The sequence below is a fragment of the Dendropsophus ebraccatus genome, chromosome 6 (assembly GCF_027789765.1).
Source record: "Dendropsophus ebraccatus isolate aDenEbr1 chromosome 6, aDenEbr1.pat, whole genome shotgun sequence".
Classification (NCBI taxonomy): domain Eukaryota; kingdom Metazoa; phylum Chordata; class Amphibia; order Anura; family Hylidae; genus Dendropsophus; species Dendropsophus ebraccatus.
The window spans coordinates 49376418-49398408 of NC_091459.1; the positions used below are offsets into that span (position 1 = coordinate 49376418).

The 21991-nt window shown below is 39.6% G+C and overlaps 1 protein-coding gene across 5 annotated transcripts in view; it reads left to right on the plus strand.

The window, feature by feature from the left end:
- Positions 1-21991, plus strand: part of LAMA2 (laminin subunit alpha 2) — a 524271-nt gene that overhangs the window by 89011 nt on the left and 413269 nt on the right. For all 5 annotated transcript variants that reach the window (XM_069974947.1, XM_069974948.1, XM_069974950.1 and 2 more), the window contains exons 2-3: positions 8471-8641; positions 12850-12962. In XM_069974947.1, the coding sequence (XP_069831048.1) occupies positions 8471-8641; positions 12850-12962 (284 nt within the window). The remainder of the gene's footprint in view (positions 1-8470; positions 8642-12849; positions 12963-21991) is intronic.

Genomic DNA, 21991 nt, shown 5'->3' on the forward strand with positions numbered 1-21991 from the left:
ACATATTTTCTGCCCACCCCTATGGTGTAATCATAAATTATAGAAATATCTAAAGGGTGATTAGGCAATAAAGGGAAAACAGCACACATGCTATGGAAAGTATGTCTCTGAAGACTTCAAGTATTCTTAGTTTAGTGTAGAATTTCCAGATGATTTCCATCTACAACGTCATTGAATATGTTTTCATATAGACTGTTTTCCAAATTAGTCCCCAATGAATTGTCAAAAATGCATATAGATAACAAATGACTTCCTCTGGAAGATGAATCTGAATACATTTTGGGTTCAGTGTAATCTGGGAATAAGAGAAATAGTCAAATGTCTAGGTCTACAGCAACAGATGTACAGTACACACAGATGGAGGTAATATGAATGTTTAAGACAGTTTTTTCTTTTTGTCACATTTATCCACACAAGTGGATTTGTAAAATGGATGTTCGAAATGTTTAGAATAACAAATACATGATTAAGTTTTTTGTATTGTCATTTATTGAAGCAAGAAATCTAGATTTATAGTATCTGTTATCAAAATGTTCCCTAGTGTTGCAATTAGTACCATTAGCTGTCTGCCTCCTGTAGAAATGTAATGTGGATGCCATACCGTCTTAATTACACCAAATGGCCATAGTGAAAATACTCCAAAGCACTCAATACTGCAGTGAGTACTGCATCGGATGTTTGTTAACAAAAAACCTTGTTAAAGGGCTCTTGACAAGAAGTAAGGTCCGATCGTGACAAGTACACGTTAAACCATATGGGGGGTAGCTGGGAATGTATACTTATGGCTCCAGTCTATCTTTCTTCACTGACACAGCCATTGGCTGGGCATCGATAGTGAAGACAGATAGAAGACCGGAGCAGTAAGTATACTTTCCCTGCTCCTCTCCCCACCAACAGACCACAATCTGGCCCTCAGGAGGTTAATTTGACCCCATGGTGACCAGACTGTCACTTTCAGATTAACTAAGTACCCTCCACTCTGTGGGCTCCTGGTTAGATACTTAAGCCTCCAATTGTTTCTAATGAGGCTCAATAAGTTGACCACTCGAGTACTAAAACATACTTGTTTGAGTATTTTGCTGCTCATCTCTAACTAAAACCACATACAGGTAAAGTAAATAACATTCATTATTTTGTGACAGCTGTTCAGGTGTGGGATATATTTGATAAAAACAAACAAACGTTGGATTGGAACCAGATATAATTGGCAATACACTTTGACAGGTTCCATGACAGGTTCACAGCATCTCCAAAACAGAAGGGTGGTACATTCCTAGGATATATAGGGAACTGGTCTAGCAGTGATGGTCTTGGACAAGCAAAGGCTAACTGATACAGGTGGGAAGCTAACTGTTGACCTGTCTAATCTGATCTCACAGAAAAGCTACTGTACTACTGCACAAACGGATGAAAATGTTAAAGATGACTATGATACAAAGTGTTTTAGGATACAGTGAATTGCAGCTTGCTGTGTATGGGATTAACGACCACAAATTTTTAGGCCATGTTGACATGGTGTAAGACACCGGCCGTTCCTTGACCCGGCCTGGTCACAGAATAGCTGGTGTCAGAGAAGATCATCACTGCTGCTGAATTCAGATGCGGACGCATCGGAATGCGAGCACATCCAAATTCTCCACTGCACACAATGGAGCATGCAGCCAGAGCCGCACGCTCCATTGTGTGAACTGACAATGAATAGTGGCCGCAGAAAACGGACATGTCAGTTTTTCCTGAGGCCAGATGGAATCCCGGCCAGAGCGTATCCTACCTATGTGTATGTATATATGTACTATGTGTATACACTCCGGCCGGGATTCCCTTAGCCTGCAGCACAATGTAGGTTGAGTAGTAATCTTGGCCGTTGTTGAAGATCTCTGAGAGTAAGTTGTCAATAAATAAGATCTTTCCAGAAGCAATGGTACAACAGTACCACCTAGAATAAGCCTTTGTGTGTCATTTGGGAATCATCAAGACTGTAGTGCCACTTTGGAAATGTTTGGAGCTTTCCTCTACTGCTCTGCCTGCAGTAGGGGATCAGGACAACTAAGAACCATTCGGTTAACTAAACCCCACCTCCTTCAGCCATCACATCCACAAATAGTAGAGCCCAGAAGGAAATTAACACACCTTTTTTTCATAGATTTAACATTACCTTTTTTTTTCTTTTGAGTCTTCACTGATTTTATTAGCAACCAGCAGCTGCTTCAACAAGCTCTAGGCCATAATAGATGCTGTAAAGTAAGAATCAATAAAAATTTCTCAGTCTTTTAATAGGCATACTAAAACTACACAACATAATCACATAGGTTGTAAGGCTGTAAAAAGACAAATGTTATTTAGTTCAACATATTCTCCAGCAATGTCGATCTAAATAAATACCCCCCCCTCTCCCCATACACCAAAATCACCACCACCATAATGCAAAAGCCAATTTTCCTCTTCTTGATGAAAAAGAAAATATAGCAATCAAAATGCATTTAGACAAATGTTGTATAACTTACAATGTTTTGGCGTAAAAAAAAAAAGTATACAGGACCTTTTTAAATGTTCATTGAAGTAGAACCAGATTTCCACAGAACCACCTATATTACAGCAGGGTTGGAGAACCTACGGCCCTCCAGATGTTGCAAACCTACAATTCCCATCACGTCTGAACAGACAACGACTGATGAGAATTGTACCTTTGCAATTGTAATCTTTTTTTCTTCACCAAATAACCTGAATTTTGATATTTCTGGGTACTGTATTCCACCCATTCCATTTGGTACATTGGTTTCAAGCTTTTAACCTGCTCATCCTTTACAATGTCTATTTTGTAGCCTGGATCCTAAAATTGTACTCATTGAAGGAATGTAATACCCATCCACAAGAAGGGTGGTAGAAAAGTGCCCAGTAACTACAGGCCAGCTAGCTTGACATCTGTATTTATTAAAATGATGGAAATGCTTCTTTAAAAAAATTGATCACCTAAAAATAAATAATTTTAAGGATCCAAACCAGCATGCTGCGGGCAGTTCATGTCAGACTAATCCCATTGATTTCTTTGATTATGTCACAAAAGTGCTGGATGAAGGTGGTGTCATGGATATCGCTATCTTTGATAACTTTCCGCATAAAGAGCTGATAGAGAAGTTAGTAAGAATTGTTGCACTGGGCATAAAATAGAATCAGAAAGACCCTTCAATAATGGAATGTCCCCCCCCACCACCACCACCAAAGTGCATAATTTACATTTATGGGTCATAAACCTAATTTCTCAGTTGTAACCTATAAATCCTTACCAGTATATGTAAGTGCATAATGGATCTATCTTAATAATCAACCCTACCAGAATAATATAGGAAGGTTCACATTTACAGTTAGCTTCTTAACATATGACGCCGTACTAAGACATTGCATTGTAAAGCTCAGTGTGTAATCTTATGATAAAATGCTATTATATGGTACAGTACTCATTGTGAAAGGAAATAACACGCTTTTTACTAGATAATTTTCTGAAGCAGCACATAATACACATTTATTATGTTCTGCACATTACGCCTCTTAGCACAGCCTGTTTATATTGTGATGGAAACACTTATTTTCAACTGTTCCTACTGTCAGCTCTGTCAATGTCCTAGCCATCGGGTGAATCCTGCATGTCAAAGTAGCTACTGCTGCGTGCAGCTGGGATAAATTCTTTGTAGCTACTTTTTTTCCCCTTTATGTTTTTCTTCTACCAACTGTGTTCCCACACACTTTGCAATAGCCTGACAGATTTTCCTCCTTCATTTAGCTTGACTAAAGAGTTAAACTTGGCAAAATCACAGTCTCCCTCTGAATACAAGTGCGTAAAACAGCTTCAATATTTGTGGGAATACTTCAAATACTTTCAAAAAATCACACCTTATGAATGTTAAAGCAAGTTTCGTCTCTAAGGATGTACGAATGGTGGTGAAATTTACCGCCTTATTAAAGGAGTTACCGAGCGTAAAAAAAAAAACTGTGCGCCAAAATTGGGAAATAATTTTTATGCAAAGGTTTAGCCAGCCAATAGGTCATATCAAGGTAGACAATAGTGTCTAAAGATAAATGTTAGGATTAGTAAATCTGCTGCTGTGGGGAAAGTTGTAATTTATGTAGGGGAACATACACATACTAGTGTTGAGTGGGCACTTAAATGCTTGGTTCCTTGTTACAATGCTCAAGTGATCGAGTAATGAATTCCCTTTTGAAATCAATGGGAGACTTGAGCATTTAACCAAATGCCCCTGCTTATATATAGGTTAACCTATACTTTTTTTCATTTAAATTTTAGTATATTTTGTTTACACATCCATTCACGGGACAAAATATCCAAAAATTAGAATGAAAAATGTAATAGGTAATAACTGAAACGGCCTGATCACCACAAGGTGCTTGGTCAAGCAACAAGCTCAATCGAGAACTCCAAAGCTCTATCGAGCACTAAGCTCAACCAAGCATGCTCGCTCAACACTAACACATACACAATACCATTTCCCTTTTATTTTTATTGGAAAATTTTATTTTTTGGGAAAAAAGTATGACTGAGTCTATGTACCCACAAAAGGTACAATAACAGCCGTTATTTGCCCTTATTTTTACATTGTGAGAACATAACCTAAAAGTAATTTGGCTACAGCGATAACAGTGCAGTGTAATGTATATTAAGTGTATAATATTTTTTGTTAATCTTAATTTTTAATTTTGATTTTTTATATAGTTGTATAGTTGTATAGTTTATAGTTGTTAGTAATTCATCTATCTGTGCTCCCACGCCGGTTGCTTGGCTTTCTGCGTGACGGGGATGAGAAGTACCTGGCCTTTGCAAGCTGTGGCTGGGCAGAACACAGGGGCATGTGATAGCTGCCACCACAGTGATGCTGGAACCAGACAACCTATCAGATACTTAGGATTGCTGGGCCAAATATGAGTGTCTGACAGCTGGAGGAAGATTTAAGTGGGTGGCTAAACAGAGCAGCTGCCCATGATTGTTTGTGTTTCTGCATTTCATCACTAGTGTTCTTCCTGACTCCTGATATCTTTCCTGACATTTAGCTTTGTTGTTTAACAACATCCCTGACCTCTGCTTTGTACTGTTCTACTTTTTATGTTTGACCTTGTTTTCTAGTATTTACGATTGTCTCTGATTCTATCTTTGTTGCTGCTCTTATGGTTTGACCCCTTGTCTGATTCTGACTATATCTGGTTTTGGGATTTGTGGCTTTGTTTTGACTGGCTGGGTTTGGCCTTGCTGTACCCCTGACAGTCTCGTAAGTGTAGGGAACATTGCCCAGTTGGGGACTGCCATTTAAGGCAGATCCTTTACCAAGGTTGAGACAGTGGGATCGGTTTAGTTCAGGGCTCACTGTTTTCCTACAGACATGCCAATAAATAATGAAAATACTCAATATTCCAGACAGTTGTCAGGAAATATGATTAGACAGGAAATACGACCAGATTCTATACTTTCCAAATGTGGTAATAGCCTTCTCCTTGGGACAATCATACTATGTCATCAAGTAGTTAAACATAAATATGTTAAAGAAAAACATAGTAGATATGTGCAATGTATACATTAAGTGTCATCTATCCTTATGTAATAATATTTGTTTCATACAGTAAGTGGAATGATATGATAAATGTAACTTTGGTAGTGAAACATAAGCATAGTAATATACTATAGTATCTATGAGCTCCCAGCATCATCATTCATTATGATGCCGGAAGCTCCTAAAGTGATTTGTATATTTTATATTGAATTTGTATATTTTATTTACACCTTTAAGTGAGGAAACTAACAAAAATTAGAATTAAAAGATGCAGTAGATTGCTGCAAAACACATTAGAACTTGGGGGGTATTCCATCAATAGAAGGCATACTGCTGAAGTTCCGATGCAGTAACATATTGCATTTTTGTAGTTTAATTTTTGTATATTTTGTTTACACATCCCTTCAGGGGATGAAATGTATAAAAATTAGAATGAAATAATGCAATAGGTGAAGCAGGCACCCCCCGCTCTGCTGAGCATGGGGCATCTAGTTAAATGCTCAAGTCTCCCATTTTTTTTTTAATGGGTTTTGTTACTCAAGTCAAGCACTTGAGTATTGAAAAATCCTCAACTCGAGTAACAAGCACTCGAGCATTATAATATTAGTATTCTATCTCTTTAGTTTTCCTCTTTAAGCTCTTAACACTCTTTCCTTCATAAGTTTCTGTTAATAGAAATGACCTTATATCACCCAGGTTCAAATACCCTTATATTTGTTGATTATGACAAAAAAAAATAGAAATCTGAACACATTGAAGAGAAAGTAGCTTACATTCAGCCATGTTGTTTAAACGAACAAAAAGCTAAATCCTTTAACATGTTTTCTCGAAAATATACCATATATAACATATGATGACAGGGCAATAAACATGTAATATTAAACCATTGTGTAGAAATATCATTTTACCTCAGCCTATTTAATTAGTAAAGACAGATTTTATATTGAATTAATCCTTTATTGTGTGGCAGCTCATGCTAAACCCCATTGTTTACCTTATGGTAGATTTATATTTAATTTGATTTTCTTGTATTTAATTGACTAAATTGCATTTCTGAATTCATAGAATGTCATTGACGTCCCTGTAATTCTCCTACACAAATCTGGTAACGATTTAGCATTTATTAAATGTGAATTTAGCATTATATTTACTATTTAATTATTTGAGCCATATGATATCTTTTGTGATATTGAATTTACATTACGTTACCCTCCCATGCTGTGTGTGGTCATACTGTGCTTTAACATTACCAGAAAGCCATAAGTGTCATAGAACCTCAAGAATAAATACACAACAGGCAGAACATTATGACATTTTAAAAGCTCTGTATGTAAAATAATACTATTTATCGCCACTGCAAGCTGCAATCATAATTGTCTGGAACAATTTCCCTTATGCATAGAATGACTGACGGCAAAACAAGAATTGTTATTAGTTGACCAAGTCTGTTCTCCAGTATGAAAAATCTTTTCTGTAAATGCTACATATCCATCACTTCATTTTGATACGGACTTTATAAGTTTTATGAACTATTACAAGCTTCAGATGAATATTCAAGATATACTATGAATATGTGTTTGTAAAGCACCCTGGGACCTGGATGGATGGTCTCGCTGATACAGGTCAAACAGGAGATAGCAGAACAGTACAAAAAAAAGAGGTCAGAAATCCAAGCAGTCAAATCCAATATGAACACTTGCTTAAGCTTCAAAAGACTATTGCAAGGTCCTAGAGCACAGAGATGTCAGAGTCCCAGTCCAGACCATGATTGGTCTGGCCCTCTGACATCCAGACCACACAGAACACAGACTTGGAGTGAATGTAGATGAATGGTGAGGGAAACTGTCCATCACCACTCAGTCTAAACTATCTGCAGCCCAAAACTAGGCCAGCAGAAGAAACCAGACGGGTGCGGTGGAAAACGTCAATCACCACACAGTAAGTGCTAGATTAGAACAGAACAGAACAGAGCTCAGACTAATGCAAAGAAAATATACAATTCAGGCACTATATCATGGCCAAAAGCATAGTTTCGGACGTATATTACAGGCCACGCTGAGGTCTGAACAGGCAGCGACTTGACAGTATTCTGTATTTGTTTTTAGTGATAATCAGATGTTTATTAACAGAAATAGGCTATGTTTCCACGTAGTAAGACACCGGCCGTTCAGTGTCTGAGAAGATCATCCTGGCCGGTACTGCAGTATGTAACGGATGATCTTCACTGCCTCTGAATTTGGATACGGGTGCATCCGTGTGCGCCCGCATCCGAATTTCCCACTAAACACAATAGAGCGTGCGGCCAGAGCCACAAGGACCATGATTATTACGAAACTTATACAGTGGGAACATGGCATAAAACTGATATAAAAAAAACAAGGAATTTTTAAATAAACAAAACACCTGTCTCTAGCACATTGTCATGGATTATTGTGCTAGAGACAAGACTGTTTATGTTTTGGGGATTTCTTTTTGCTGACCTGTGATTACATGACATTTATAGATATTCTGAATGCTTGCTTTTTTAGAACCTATCTCGTAGATAAGGAAAAACACATATGTTATTGTATAACAAAACTATAGTAGGAAGATTTGGAATGAACCAAATGGTCAATTCAGGAAGCAATTTTTAGTGATCCTTAGTGGGCAATGCAGTATTGCCAAGTTAATCTGTCAATTCAGAACAGATGCTTAAATGGCTATTTTAAGATCCGTGTTCTTTGTTTGAAAAGCTTTTGGTAAAAAAACCCACATTGACTTGACCCCTAAAGGAATTCCTTGCTGCGTTTCTATATAGCTGACTTTTTTCCCCTAAAGTTGCAGTGCTGGAAGAAAATTGATGCTAGTTTCTTTGTGTAAGTGATCTCTACGGAAAAAATTCCCTTTAATAAAATTGATTTTTTTTTTCTTTCCAGGATTGTTTCCTGCCGTTCTCAATCTTGCTTCTAATGCCTTAATAACAGCAAATGCTACATGTGGAGAAAATGGACCTGAAATGTTTTGCAAGTTGGTAGAGCACGTTCATGGGCAGCCAGTTAGACATCCTCAGTGTCGTATCTGTGACCAGAATTCCCCTGATAAAAACTGTAGGTACCATATTGATTAATTTGTGTTTTGCTTTTGTGTTTTCATACATTGTTATGTGGTATTGTGTAAATGTTTAATTAAATTTTCTATGTAAAGACCAAGAGACACCAAAAATATTAAATGTTTTATACCAACATTCCTATAAATAGGCTATGTTCACACTATGTAAAAACAATGGACATATTTCATAACAGCAGCCGTTGTTTCAAAAATAAAATAACATGTATCAAACTGGTACAAATGCGCACCAATCAGTGAGTAACAATGTGCCAGCTTATCTAAAGGGCAGTCAATCTGTTTAACCAATCTCAATAAGAATATTTTTATTTATAGGCCATGCAATAAGGTCTCTTGGTGCCGTATACAGCCTAGCTAAAGGAAGAGGCTACAGCTGCTTGTAAAGGCTTGATATATTACAACTACACACATCCAATAGTAGCCACACTACACAGGGGGAAATTATTACAAAGTTTACCTCTGTTGCTGTGACTAGGCTTATCTTCCCTCCACAGCTGTGTAATACACAACACTCCAAAGGAAAAAGCTGCAAATATAAGAACATTCGGAATCAGGGTTAGACTGACTCGCCAGATTACTATAGGATCATTTGGTGGGCCCAAGCTGTGCACAATAAATGCGCCAATAATGCGCACAATAAAAAATGCACAAATGTGTAGCAGGAGCCAATCTTATTTGGAGATCCCCAGATATTCTGTTATATCCTAGGTGTGTAGTACCCTAGAATATTCTATTATACTCATGGACTTAGAAAAGTAAGGTGGACCCTCAAAACAATTTATTCTGGTGGGCTGAAGAAACGTCAGTTTAACCCTGTCCAGATAACAACATAGGGGTACATTTATGAAGACTGGAGTTTTCGAACTCTGGCCCTAAATTAGGCCCCGCACCCAATTTTCCTGTCGGATTCACTAAGAGGCCCAATGGAAAACAAATAGAGATAAGCTCAACTTGAGCATGCTTGAGTTTGTCCAAACCCAGAAGACTCGTTATTTGATTACCAGTGGCTGAAGAAGTTTGTTGCAGCTCAAGCGCTGCCTGGAAAACCATGTTTTCCCGGACTCATCCAAGCATTTGGACAGACTCAAGCATGCTTGAGTTATAACAATTTTGTTGTTTCCTTTTTCTTTATTTTCATTCTTTCAGTTGTTAAACCCAGAAAGGTTACTGTAGCATTTCATAAACAAATATAAAATTTGAAACTGTTGTGTGAAATAAATGCAAGCCCATGCCAAGAGTTAATGAGGGATACGTTTCAAACCACATTAACCACATTAACTTCTCAGCATTGTCCTTATGGAAGATATAATTTCTACTTCATTTCTAAAGCTATTAATTTATCAGTGCCTCAAATTAATTAGGATTAAGTGTTCATAATGGGGATTACAGTTAATTGTTGATTCATCTTCCATTTTTCATTTCTAAAGACACTATCCATTTGACCTGAGAAGGTTGGAATGAAAATTACAATAAGATTGTATCTTACAAGCTTTTATTTGGTCTTTCTATTGATATAGTTTTTGTGTAAGCTTGTTTTTAATTCATAACATTTGGGCTTCATGGTCCAAAAGGCTTATGGCCAGCTTACTACTATGCCTAACTTCTGTAGAAGTAATAGAGAACAAAAGTTATCTCCAAGGCACTAAATAAACTTTTAAAGTGGAATTCTGATCAGGTTAAATACATATTGAATCATGCCCCTGGAGACTTACAATTTGTTTCATACTTGTTATTATCTTATTAGTCTCCCTTCTCCAGTTCTCAGCCTGCTGCTTTTTGCTGAAGACTCAGAAAAGTGTATGTGAACAGTTGACTCATTCTTTTCTCTAAACGTTCTCCTTCCCCTCAACTTCCAAGATGGCTCATGTAAACAGTCTTCCTGGTCGGCTGTCTCTGCACTCTGTAATGCCGGGATGGGTAATCAGAGGTCAAATTGCTGGTAACTTCACTGTGATTAACCCTCCCGGCATTACAGAGTGCAGAGAAAGCTGTCCAGGGACACTGTTTACATGAGCCATCTTGAAGGGAGGTGAAGGAGGGGGTACAGAGAGGAGATGGAGTGAATAGCCAGGGGGGCTGCAGTTTTGAGTGGGCCAGTCTCCTCTTCCCCTGCATAGCGTTTCCTGCACTTCCCAGCACAGCAAATCACAGGCTACAGAGGGCTGTGTAGCCATCCAGCCTGATATTCCTCCCCTACAGGTCTTCAGTAGGCCCCCACCTCCCCACGGGGAGTAAAAACAAGGAGGATTTTTAAGTCTAAAAATCACGGACCTCAAGGGGGCTGGGCCTAATAGAGGGGCGGAGCTTATACTGGGCCGTAAACTTAGATACAGGGTCCTGCCAGTGCCAACTCCTGGTCTTCAACTACAAGACCCATCAATCAACAGAAAAAGGATGCAAGTATAGCTGTATGTGTAGTGTATATGTGCCCAGCTGTCTGATATGTCTAGTGTGTGTGTGCACCCTGCTTTCTGATATTTGTACTGTGTGTGCCCTGCGGTCTGATATGTGTAGTTTTTGTGCCCTGCTCTCTGATTTGTGTACTGTGTGTGTGTTACCTCTGGGTATGTTAATGGCACATGCGGTAAGTTAGTGGCACATGAGGTATGTAGTGGGTATATTAGTGGCTCATGTTATATGTAGGGGGTTTGTTAGTGGCACATGTTATATGTAGTGGATATATTAGTGGCACATGTGGTTTGTTAGTGGAACATGTTATATGTAGTGGATATGTTAGTGGCACATGCAGTATGTAGTGGGTATACTAGTGGCATATGCGATATGTAGCGGGTATGTTAGTGGTACATGTGGTATGTAGTGGGTATGTTAGTGGCACATGTAGTATATGTCCATTGAGTGAATGGAGAACATATTTTTGCAGTGTGAGTAATGGTATTGTGATTTATCACTAGCACAATATATAATTTATTTTTTCTAACACATTTTCAGTTTTGTTTTGTTTTTAAAATGCAGCATGATGTGGGTATATATGCTGTAGGTGTTTTTACTAGTATGTCTATGGGTGCATGCTGCAGTTTTGAAAGAAAAACATTAAAAATATTTTTTAAAAAACAAACATCCCAGATAAAATTGTAAAAAAAAAAAAAAGTTTGTTTTTGTGCTTCCTCTTCACATTCCTCCCACATCCTCCTGCAGTGTCTCTGGATCCTTCGCTGAATACTACCTCCTCCACTTTCAAGACAAGCTTGTTTCAGTAACAGCCTGCTCTGCCAATCACTGCTGACGGTACTGTCACCAGTGATTGGCTTAGGCAGCTGTCACTGCTGAGAGGAGCCTGTCTCAGAACTGATGGAGGCTGCAGTCAGTAGGGGAACAAGAGAGGCTGCAGGAGGATATGGAAGGAGCATGGAGAAGTAAGCATATGATGTTTATCATGTTTTATATAAAGGCAGCAATTTATCAATAGTTTTTAGGTTCAAACAGCAAATGGGCCTCTGTGCCCTCTAATGCCAGAGCTGGAATTCCTTCCCAGTCTGGCCCTCTAGGGGCCCTGAGATGGAGAAGGGCCTGGTGTTCTAATGTTCAGCCTTCTCACTGTAGTGCAGGGTGAGCACTGAACATCCGAAGACACAGGAGACAGAGTAGGACCTGTACAAAGAGTTAAAAGAGTAAAGGACCTAATCACATGACACAAAGGTCCTTAACCTTACAGTGTGGACAGCAGCCTGATAGAGAAACAAATGGAGAAGACTGAGCTGTAAGTGTGATGTGTGTCAGTGTCTGAGTGTGTCAGTCAGTGTCTGAGTCAGTCAGTCAGTGTCTTTGTCAGTTAGTCAGTGTCAAGCAGTGTCTGTGTCAGTTAGTCAATGTCAGTCAGTCAGCCAGAGTCTGTGTCAGTTAGTCAGTGTCTTTGTCAGACAGCCAGTCACTCTCTGTAACAGTAATGTGTGTTCATGTATGTTAGTGGTGTCTCAAGTAATTGTGCATAGTGTGTGGATGAGGGGCCTGCTGAGGCTCTATCGCTCAAGAGGCTCTATCACTCAAAAACCTGGAGCTGGCCCTAATGGGGATGATTCAACATACATTTTGTCTGACACAAATACCCCTTTAGGACCTTCTTCAATTTAATTGATTATTGATTGAATATTTGGTGACATTTGATAGAGTATCGAACCAAATGAAGCGTGGAACTGATGTAAGATGAATTATGTATTTATTTTTATTGCAGTACACTATCCGATTACTCATGCTATTAATGGTAAGAGGTCCTGGTGGCAAAGTCCAAGCATTAAAAATGGGATTGAATACCACTATGTGACAGTTACACTAGATCTTCAGCAGGTAAGTTGGCTTCTTTTTCATATCCTGTATCTTTTCTGAGGCAGAAAGTGTTCAGATAGTGAGACACTTCAGTACAGATCAGTAGTGCAGCATATTATAAATGCAATCAGAAGAGCACATGTACCATCTTGTACAATTATTTTTGCTGCATATCTATGTCCTAGTAGTGGCCATGTGATAAATAATGATATTGCAACCTTGGGATGGCCTTACATTCATTTTTTGAAAAAAACTAGTGGGTCAAGACATTCACTATAGTCATTTTCCAAGCAATTGGGGGCAATGCTGTGTAAATCACCACATTAGGCCTTAAAATATAAATGGGGCGCTCTCACTTCTGACCCCTGATTTATATCTATGTAAAAGCCTATGGCCACTTGTAGGGTGTTTCTAAAGAAAGGACACCATGCATAATAATCATAAAGTTGTCTTTTAACTGTGGCACATTCTGGGCACAACATAATGGGCACTGAAAGGGAATATCTGTGATAAAACACTTGTGGGATCAAAGTGCCTGCCACTGCATTCTAATTACCAGCAAACACCTGTGGGGATCAAATCACTGCATCCTTAGGTGAGTACCTGTGGGTATAGTTTCCAAAATGGGGTTACTTTGGGGGGGTTTCCATTGTACTGGTACCACAGGGGCTCTATGAATGGGACATGGACCCTGAAAACTCTTTCAGCAAAAACCGCTAAATGGTGCTCCTTCACTTCTGAGCTCTGCCATGCTACTGTACTCAGAAAAATCTGTGGAGGACATTTTGATCATTTTCCTCAGTTTTTTTGTGAAAATCTTGAGCTAAAATTGCATGTTATTGGGATAAACTTATCTTTTCAATTTTGTGGCCCAGTGCTAAGAATTTATCTTAAACACTAATGGGGCCAAAATGCTGCCTAGATGGTTTTCTTAAGGGGTGTGGTTTCCAAAATGAAGTTTTTTAGAGGTGTCCTCTGTACTGGTACCCCAAGAGCTCTGCAACTGTGACATGACACCCCAAAATAATTTTAGTAAAATCTGCACCAAAAAAGCGAAAGGGCGCTTATTTTCTTTTGGGCCCTACCATGTGTCCAAGAAGTAGTTTGCAACCACAAGCGAGGTATTGCCTTGCTCAGGATTTTGTAACAATTTTTTGTCCACTTATACTTCTGTATTCGTTGTGAAAATAAAAAAGGGGTAAAACATTTAAAAAAATGATTTTGACAGCCCAGTTCTAATGCATTCTACAAAATATTTTTAGGGTCAAAGGCCTGCCAGATGCCTGAATAAATTCCTTAAGGAGTATTGTTTCCAAAATGAAATCTTTTTGGTGGTTATTCCTTTGTTTTGGCACCCCAAGACCTTTGCAAACTTGTAATGGTGCCTGCAAAACATTGTAAGAAAAAGAAGCTTCAAAATTTGTGGGTGAAGTCTTTAAACCTTAAAGGGGAACTCCAGGTAGAGGTTAAAAACAAATGAAACTTCTGCAGAAGCATATAGCATTACTTACCTATCTATACCAGTTTTGAAACTGCCAAAAATCAATTTGTTCTGGGGGTCTTTGTTCTGTATTGTGTTTCTGTACTTCCTGGTTGAGCAGTTTCCAGGACGCAGTACTGGTTCCAGAATGCAATGCTTTCCCTCAGCTGCTCATCACAGTCCTTCATCCTGCCTATTCCCCACCCAAAGCTTTTGCAGAACATCTAGGCTGTGGTCACACATTGCAGTTTCATTGTGATACTGAATTATTTGCAGTACTTTATCATTTCATTGTGTTCCCACCCACACAGCTCACAGTTACTACCTGCAACACCACACAGCGCGCTGTATTCTCTACCTGTAACACCACACAACACGCTGTATTCGCTACCTGTAATGCCGATATTGGACTAAAGTAAATAACTTTTTTAATTTTTTTTTTTTTTTTAATTTTCATTTCACATTATTATGATCAAGCATCTTTTATCTTTGAGGATGAGCCCCACAATAAGTACTTTATCTCATATTATCTTACTTGGGACATACTGTTTATGCCTAATTTTTTGTGCAGGTGGGATTGGCAGTGCCGGCTCTGATCCTCTCTGCCATTTAGCATCATTTACGTGTGTTACTGCATCATTTTTGTGAATATGCCACAGTACTGCAATGAAACTCCAACATGTGTTAATACAGCCCTCATTTCACTGCACACTTCTGCACAGTGAAATCAGTGCAGCAGCTGTTTCTGGCCGGTCAGAGATGGTGAAACACTCAGGGGATTGGGGGATCCAGCCAAGCTTCCTGTGACATCACGCCCTGCTCCCTGTCTACATCATCAGCCTGTGCTCAGCAAACACACACAATGTGAGACAGAGGCAGTGTCGGACTGGAGTGCCTGGGGCCCACCAGGGAAAATCATTCTTGGGGCCCACCCTTCAGCCACCGCACTTATCTATCTTAACATTAATAAGGGTCCAGTAACACGGCGTGATATGGGGCAGTGTAGGGCTGCAAACGATTGCTAATCAGCAGGGCAGGAATACACAGAGATGTGCGGCCGACAGCAATGATTATTACAGCCGCACAAAAAATCAAATCAGCTGACTATTGGGCATTTGCTTGTCAGCTGATCTCTGGCACTTTCACATGGGGCTTCCTAGGTGCTCTTGTTACCTATAATTGGCCGGTGTAATCTGGCTATAAGACAATTGTCTTTGCATGATGTGGCCATGTTCACACAATGTATTTTTTTGTATTCCTACGGATGTTGTTGCGGATTGCTATCTATGGGATCCTGGCCGGAGTGTATACACATAGTATATGCTCCGGCCGGGATCCCTAGCGGCGCCGCAAACAACTGACATGTCAGTTTTCTGCGGCCGCTATTCATTGGATAGCGACCACAGAAAGCTCTGTCAGTGCACACTGTGGATCGAGCAGCTGCGGCCGCATGCTTCATAATGTGCTGTGAGTAGTTCTGATGCGGGCGCACGCTGATGCCGGTACTTCAGTACCGGCCGGGATGATCTTTGCAGAGATCGGCCATTCCGTGACCCAGCCAGGTCACAGAACGGCTGGTCTAATATATTGTGTGCACATAGCCTAACACTGTATACTAAGATACTAAGATACCACCATACATATTACCACCATACTGTTACTGACCAAAGGGGGGGCTGTGTATGGGGGCATGGACGCTCTCTGTACCGGAAGTCCCAGCCGCTGCGGCACACTCAGAGCTCAGTGCTGCCCGGGACTGCACCAGGAAGCTGCAAATCTGTCGCGGAAGGGAGCGACACTCTTGTGATCGCAAGCAAAATGCTGCTTGCGGTCACAAGAGTTATTGACAGGGCGGGAAGCCTATGGCTTCTCGCGCTGTCAATCAGAACACTACTAAAACAGGAAGGTCCGGCACCCCCGTGGGGCCCCCCCCTAGGAGCACGGGGCCCCGGCTGGGCTTGCTAATTGGAAACCGCATTGCTGCAGTCTCCAGCCCTGAGAGCCCTCTGTACACTGACAGGGGGGCTGTCTCCCCCCGACTCCCCGGTGGCCCAGTCCGAGCCTGGACAGAGGCATGGAATCTATGCCTCCTAAGGTGGAAGAGCAGAGGGAGCAGGAGACAATGTGAATTGGCCATTTTTCTTCACTTCCTGGATTTTAAACTGCTACCAATGTGACAGAACCCCACAGATACGGTAATACATTGTATAGACACATCTATATAACTTTTAACCTTATTTTAATAGAATTTTTTTTCCTTATGTGAAGTTTCCCTTTAAACCCATGGGGGGGGGGGTGTCCATCCATTCTGGTCTTCTATCTTCTGTCTTCACAATTGCCATTCAGCCAATCAGCAGCTGTACCGCTTTTCCTCCTCTGCCGCTGATTGGCTGAGTGACGATAGTGAAGATAGATATAGGACCGGAACAGTAAGTATAATCACCCCCACCACCACCACAAAAGAGCACAGTCAAAATGTCAGTGTGTAAGATTTCAGGTTAACCAGGTAGCATCCGCTCAGTAAAGCAGGGGTCTCCCATTGTTTTCAATGAGGTTTGTTACTCAAGCCGAGTACTTGAGCAATAAAAAATGTTCATCCCAAGTAACGAGCATTCAAGCATTTCAGTGCTTGCTCAACGCTGCTTCTAAATTGCTACAAAAGTCATTTACAAAATGATGGAAACATAAAGAAGGAAGAGTTGTTAAATTTTACCAGTTTAGGTAAGATGTGGTCAGTAAATAAGCAATCTTTGAACGGTGACTGCATCTTAGCTGATGTTGTCTGAAATTCAACACCCAGGCTGTTTTCTCTTTGTTTCATGTTATATGCTCCAGCTCTAGTTTTCAGAATAACTGCAGTGCACAAATAGAAAAATCATCAGTCCAGGATCGCGAGATTTTGCTTATATCATCTTAAATGTTATTCATGTTTCCTAGAGTCGGTTCCTTAAAAGATGTAACACAAATAGTATGGTTCTTTTTGTTTTTCTTCTTCGTAATGACAGTTGCGGCCCCACTGTTAGTAAAGCATTACGGTCTAATAGAAGCGTTTTCAAAGTGGAGATTGCAGTACAACTTAATTCCATGTTGATCTATCAAAGTCACTTAAACACTCAAGGCCTAATGTCTTCGTACCGAAGAGAAGGGAAATAAAGGATCACTTTGCAAGTGAATTCACAGAACATTTCACAAATCTAGGACATTGTTTAGAATATTCAATTAGCTATTAATGTGAAATCTTGGCATCAGTCTTCAGAATGTGAGGAGTTTCAAGAATGTATTGTAGCACACAATATTTTTCTTTGTTTTCCCTTATCCTTTGTAGTCAGCAACTAGATTTTCTCTTTAGAAATGCACATAGTGACATTTTTGATACTTTGCAATAGGATCTTCTAACACTGTACTAAGAATATTCTGTATATCTTAGTGCTGTATGCTTCATTTTATATAGTGTGAAGTATGCAGTATTACATTTTTAATAAAGCTGTCAAATTTGTGCTGCCTTGGGACTCATGGAACAGGAATTTGCTAATTCCAGCATGTGCCTGCCGAAGGATGCCTCTTTTTTAGACATGAAGAAAGTAGGGGTAATTTGGTAAATAACAAAAAGATACTTGCTCACCCACTAGTGTTGTACCAAGGGCACAACAACTATTAGTGCATAAAAATTGGAACCCTTTCGGATCTAGAACAATGTGAAATCGGCAGCAGCCCATGTTCCTCATTTACCAATGGACGGTGTAGATAATTGATTCCAAAACATGTAAAATGGCCCCCCTTTATGGACTGTAGACAAAATTTATTGCACAACGTGTTTCTGGGTTGGAAAGACTCCTTTCTCAGGTATGTGCATGTACTTGAGGAAAGGGTCTTTCCGACCTAGAAACACATTGTTGTGCAAAAAAGATTGTTTACAGTCCATGAAGCAGGTCCTGCCAAGTTTATTTTATATGGTTTGGAATCTCTTTTAGGCATTACATCCTGCCTGTAGTGCTTGGTGAATGTCACTGATGAAGTCCAGGAGGCCGCTCTGCAGATCTAGTTAAGAGACTCGAGCCAATTCTGCTCAGGAAAGATGTGAAAGATGACCCCATAAAGTGCGCAAGATGATCCTCTGGAGGGGATTTCTGGATTAATTGGATTTTACCTGCTATCTTTTTGTCTCTCACCTTAACATAAGCAAAATAAGACACTGAAAAAACAGGCACAGGAGTCTTGTGTGAAACCTTAAAAGGGAACTAACAGCAAGTTATACAAATTTAACCTGCTGATAGTTCTCTAGTGGGCATAGGGTGCTAAGGATGAAGGTATGTCTGTTACTTTCATCCTCCGTGCCGTTCCCATGCTGTTTCTTTAAAGATCCTCTCCCTGATAAGCTTTTAGGAGCACTGGGGGGGTGGAGCTATTACTCCAATCACCGATTCGACATGCCCCCCAGCCAGGGGTGGGGTTATGGTCGCCATGGACCCCCCCTTCTAATAATAAGGATGGGGCTACCTAGGGGTGGTCCAGATTGGTGCTGCAGTGGGCGATAGAACCTAACAGCTTACTGGGCAGAGGATTTCACAGCTAGAAGCACAGCAACGGTGCCGTGAATGAAAGTATCAGACATACCTTGATCCTTAGAATAAGAAAGTAAACATCTATTTTTCTGAGGTATAACTAGAGAAATATAGATGTAAAAATACAATACTATATGATTAGATAGTATTTATTATCGGGAACAACTCTTTAGCAGTATCATGTTTGACTTCTATAAGTGCTCTAAATCTAAAAAGGTAAAAAGTGATAGTCCCTTTCTTGTAATGGGTTTTCATGATTTCTGTGTACCTGTTTAAGCAGCAGTTCATGGATATACTCCATTGCCTTTCTGCAATGAATGTTGCTGGATGAGCAAATATTGATGCATTGCCCATTACTTTGCTCAGGAACTGTTCAATTCTACTCATTGAGCTTCCCTCCCAGCTTTCTCTGCTGCTGAATCTGTCCCTTAGTAGTTATATTGCTAAACCTACTTTTATAACCGTGGTCTGCTGTATGTTTATCTAGTTATTTGCTATTACTAGAGCATGGAAATGAAAGTGTTCATATTGATTTGACCAAACATTCTTCTTGAGATTCAAGCTGCAGAACTAAACTATATGACTGTCAGGGGAAGAAAATGTGCAGCAGACCTTATTTCACGGGGAACATTGAAGCCCGTGAAAGAATAAATTAAGACGCACATGCAAAATGTAAAAAAAACTATACTATCGTGAACTATACTTGAGAAAGTCTGTCTAGCCAATGTGGACAAGGAAGCAACCTGGGGTGTGCATTAGGAAAATAACTCCATATTATGACAGAACAAGGCTTGCCAAACAAGTCCACGTGGGCATTGTCCATAGTCCTCAATTGTACAGGAACAGCTTTTAGAGAAATTGCTCTCAACAAAAAGCTACAAAGGTCAGACGGAAATTACAGCAACATTTCAGGAAAACAAAGCTATGGTCTAGAAAGGACGTTTAGAGGAGAAAGGATCATAGGAGGTACAGTGCTTTGGGAGCAAAATAGGACAGATGATGCTCTTAAACATAATACGAATAAAAGGTATTTTTTCACGGTTTCACGTGTATAAGACATTTTGGAACATGAGTGCTCTATACTTTTCACTTGAGCAACAAGCATTTCTATGTGAGTCTATGTCAGAGGATTGTAGTGTTATTATGTTGCAGCTGCATAGAATCTTATGTTTATACTGGAGAACAGCACAAGCCTCTCTAAATTAGCAAGTGACAATAGTACATTTCCTAAATTGGTCAAATAATTACAGCTTTACATTTGTTATTATGGAAACTATGATCTCTGCTAGGTTTCAAAGTTCAGGAAAGTACCGTCATTTCTCTCTTTTATGAAACAGTAAAGTTCAGTCATTTTTCCTCTTTAACTCTTTTTTTTTTCTTTCCCCGATCCCGCATTTGGAAATATGTTAAATAACATCAAAGTTTTTGTTTCAAATAAACATTTTTAATGATGGATATTCTTTCTTTCTTTTTTTTTTTTAGTTAGGTAAATTATTCTCCTCATTTTAAGCACTCAAAATCTGCACAGAGAAGACCTGCTGTGTAGGAGGAAACTAACAACATGACTCAGAATGACTGCTTGCCGAAAACACAACTTTATGACTAAATATTATATAAAAAAACAAATTTCAAATATCAAGGTCACAGCCTAATATACAAAGCTAGAACATATGTTCCATTTAAGCAGATTAGAAAACACAAATGAGGGTGGGCACCACTTACCAAAAAGCCCAGGCTCACATTTTAAAGATAAAACAAAAGCAGTGAATACTATGCAATGGACAAAAAAAACTGCACATGCCAAATTTTTATTAAAAATTGAAGATGAGCGAACTTCGCCAAACTTTATCGTTTGGGTCCTCCAAACAAAGTCTAACCATTTGATAGTGGTTAGCTGTTTTAGTGCACTTAAAAAATGTGCTCATCTATACTTACATGTGCCCCGGTGTCCTTCTTCTCCAGTGTTCGGTATCCCCAGCAGTGGCCAAAATCCTGATCATCCAATCACTGACTGAAACAGGAAATTGCAACTGCCAGTGATTGGCTTAGTGGGCTGTCAATCTCAAGACAGGAGTACCAGCCCGCTCAGTCAGTCACTGGCCATGGTGCTGTCCTGTCTCAGTCAGTGATAGGCTGACCAGAATAAAGGCAGCTGAAAATACCAGAGACTCAGAGAAGGATCGCAACACTGCGGTGCCCTAAATAATGTGCAGGTCTGGAACATTTCTCTGAGAATCCATAAGTAGAAAAAACTCTATCTGCTTTTTTCACCTTTATCTGTGTCAGTGTTGCTGCCATTTTCCCGTCGACAAATTAACTTAAAGTGTGTGACACAACTTGACAGAACCAGACAAAAACACAACATTTTTGTCCAAAAACTCACCAAAAGGGGGTGTTGTGGGGGGTGCCATGGGTGTGTCCTTTACCACTCTCCACAACCAACAGATTTATTAAGCAAACCATCAGTTTTTAACGGGTTTTCTTTTCTAAAAAACAGATACTTCTAGTGTGGCAGGATGGTCGGATATTAGTTTTATCATGTGAAAAACCTTTCAGATTTACAAAATTTACTGATTTCCATACCTTTTCATATTGTTTGTGTGTGTTAACATACCTCTTAATATACCAGTTACAATAAAATTCAGGAAAAACGCACCAAATTACTATGGGATATGGTATAAAATAGCTGTACGTTATCTTTAGATAGGGCTGTGTACCTTCAAGCCTAATGAAAAATACACTAGTTTGTGATCAATAAACTCTTGCAGCCACATTTCATGTGATGTAAATGGTGCACTGGCTACTAGAAGGCTGCTTCATAATGTATTGCGTATCCAATGCTGATCTGCATTGATTTCTTTCAAATTAGGAGATGATCCATTTACAATAATTGCTCGTGAGAACTAGATTTCCCATCACACCGGACTCCTTTTCTGATTATAAAACCTGTGTTTAGGCATTTCATTACTATCTGAGGACATACAAATATTGATTCCGAATATTGATAT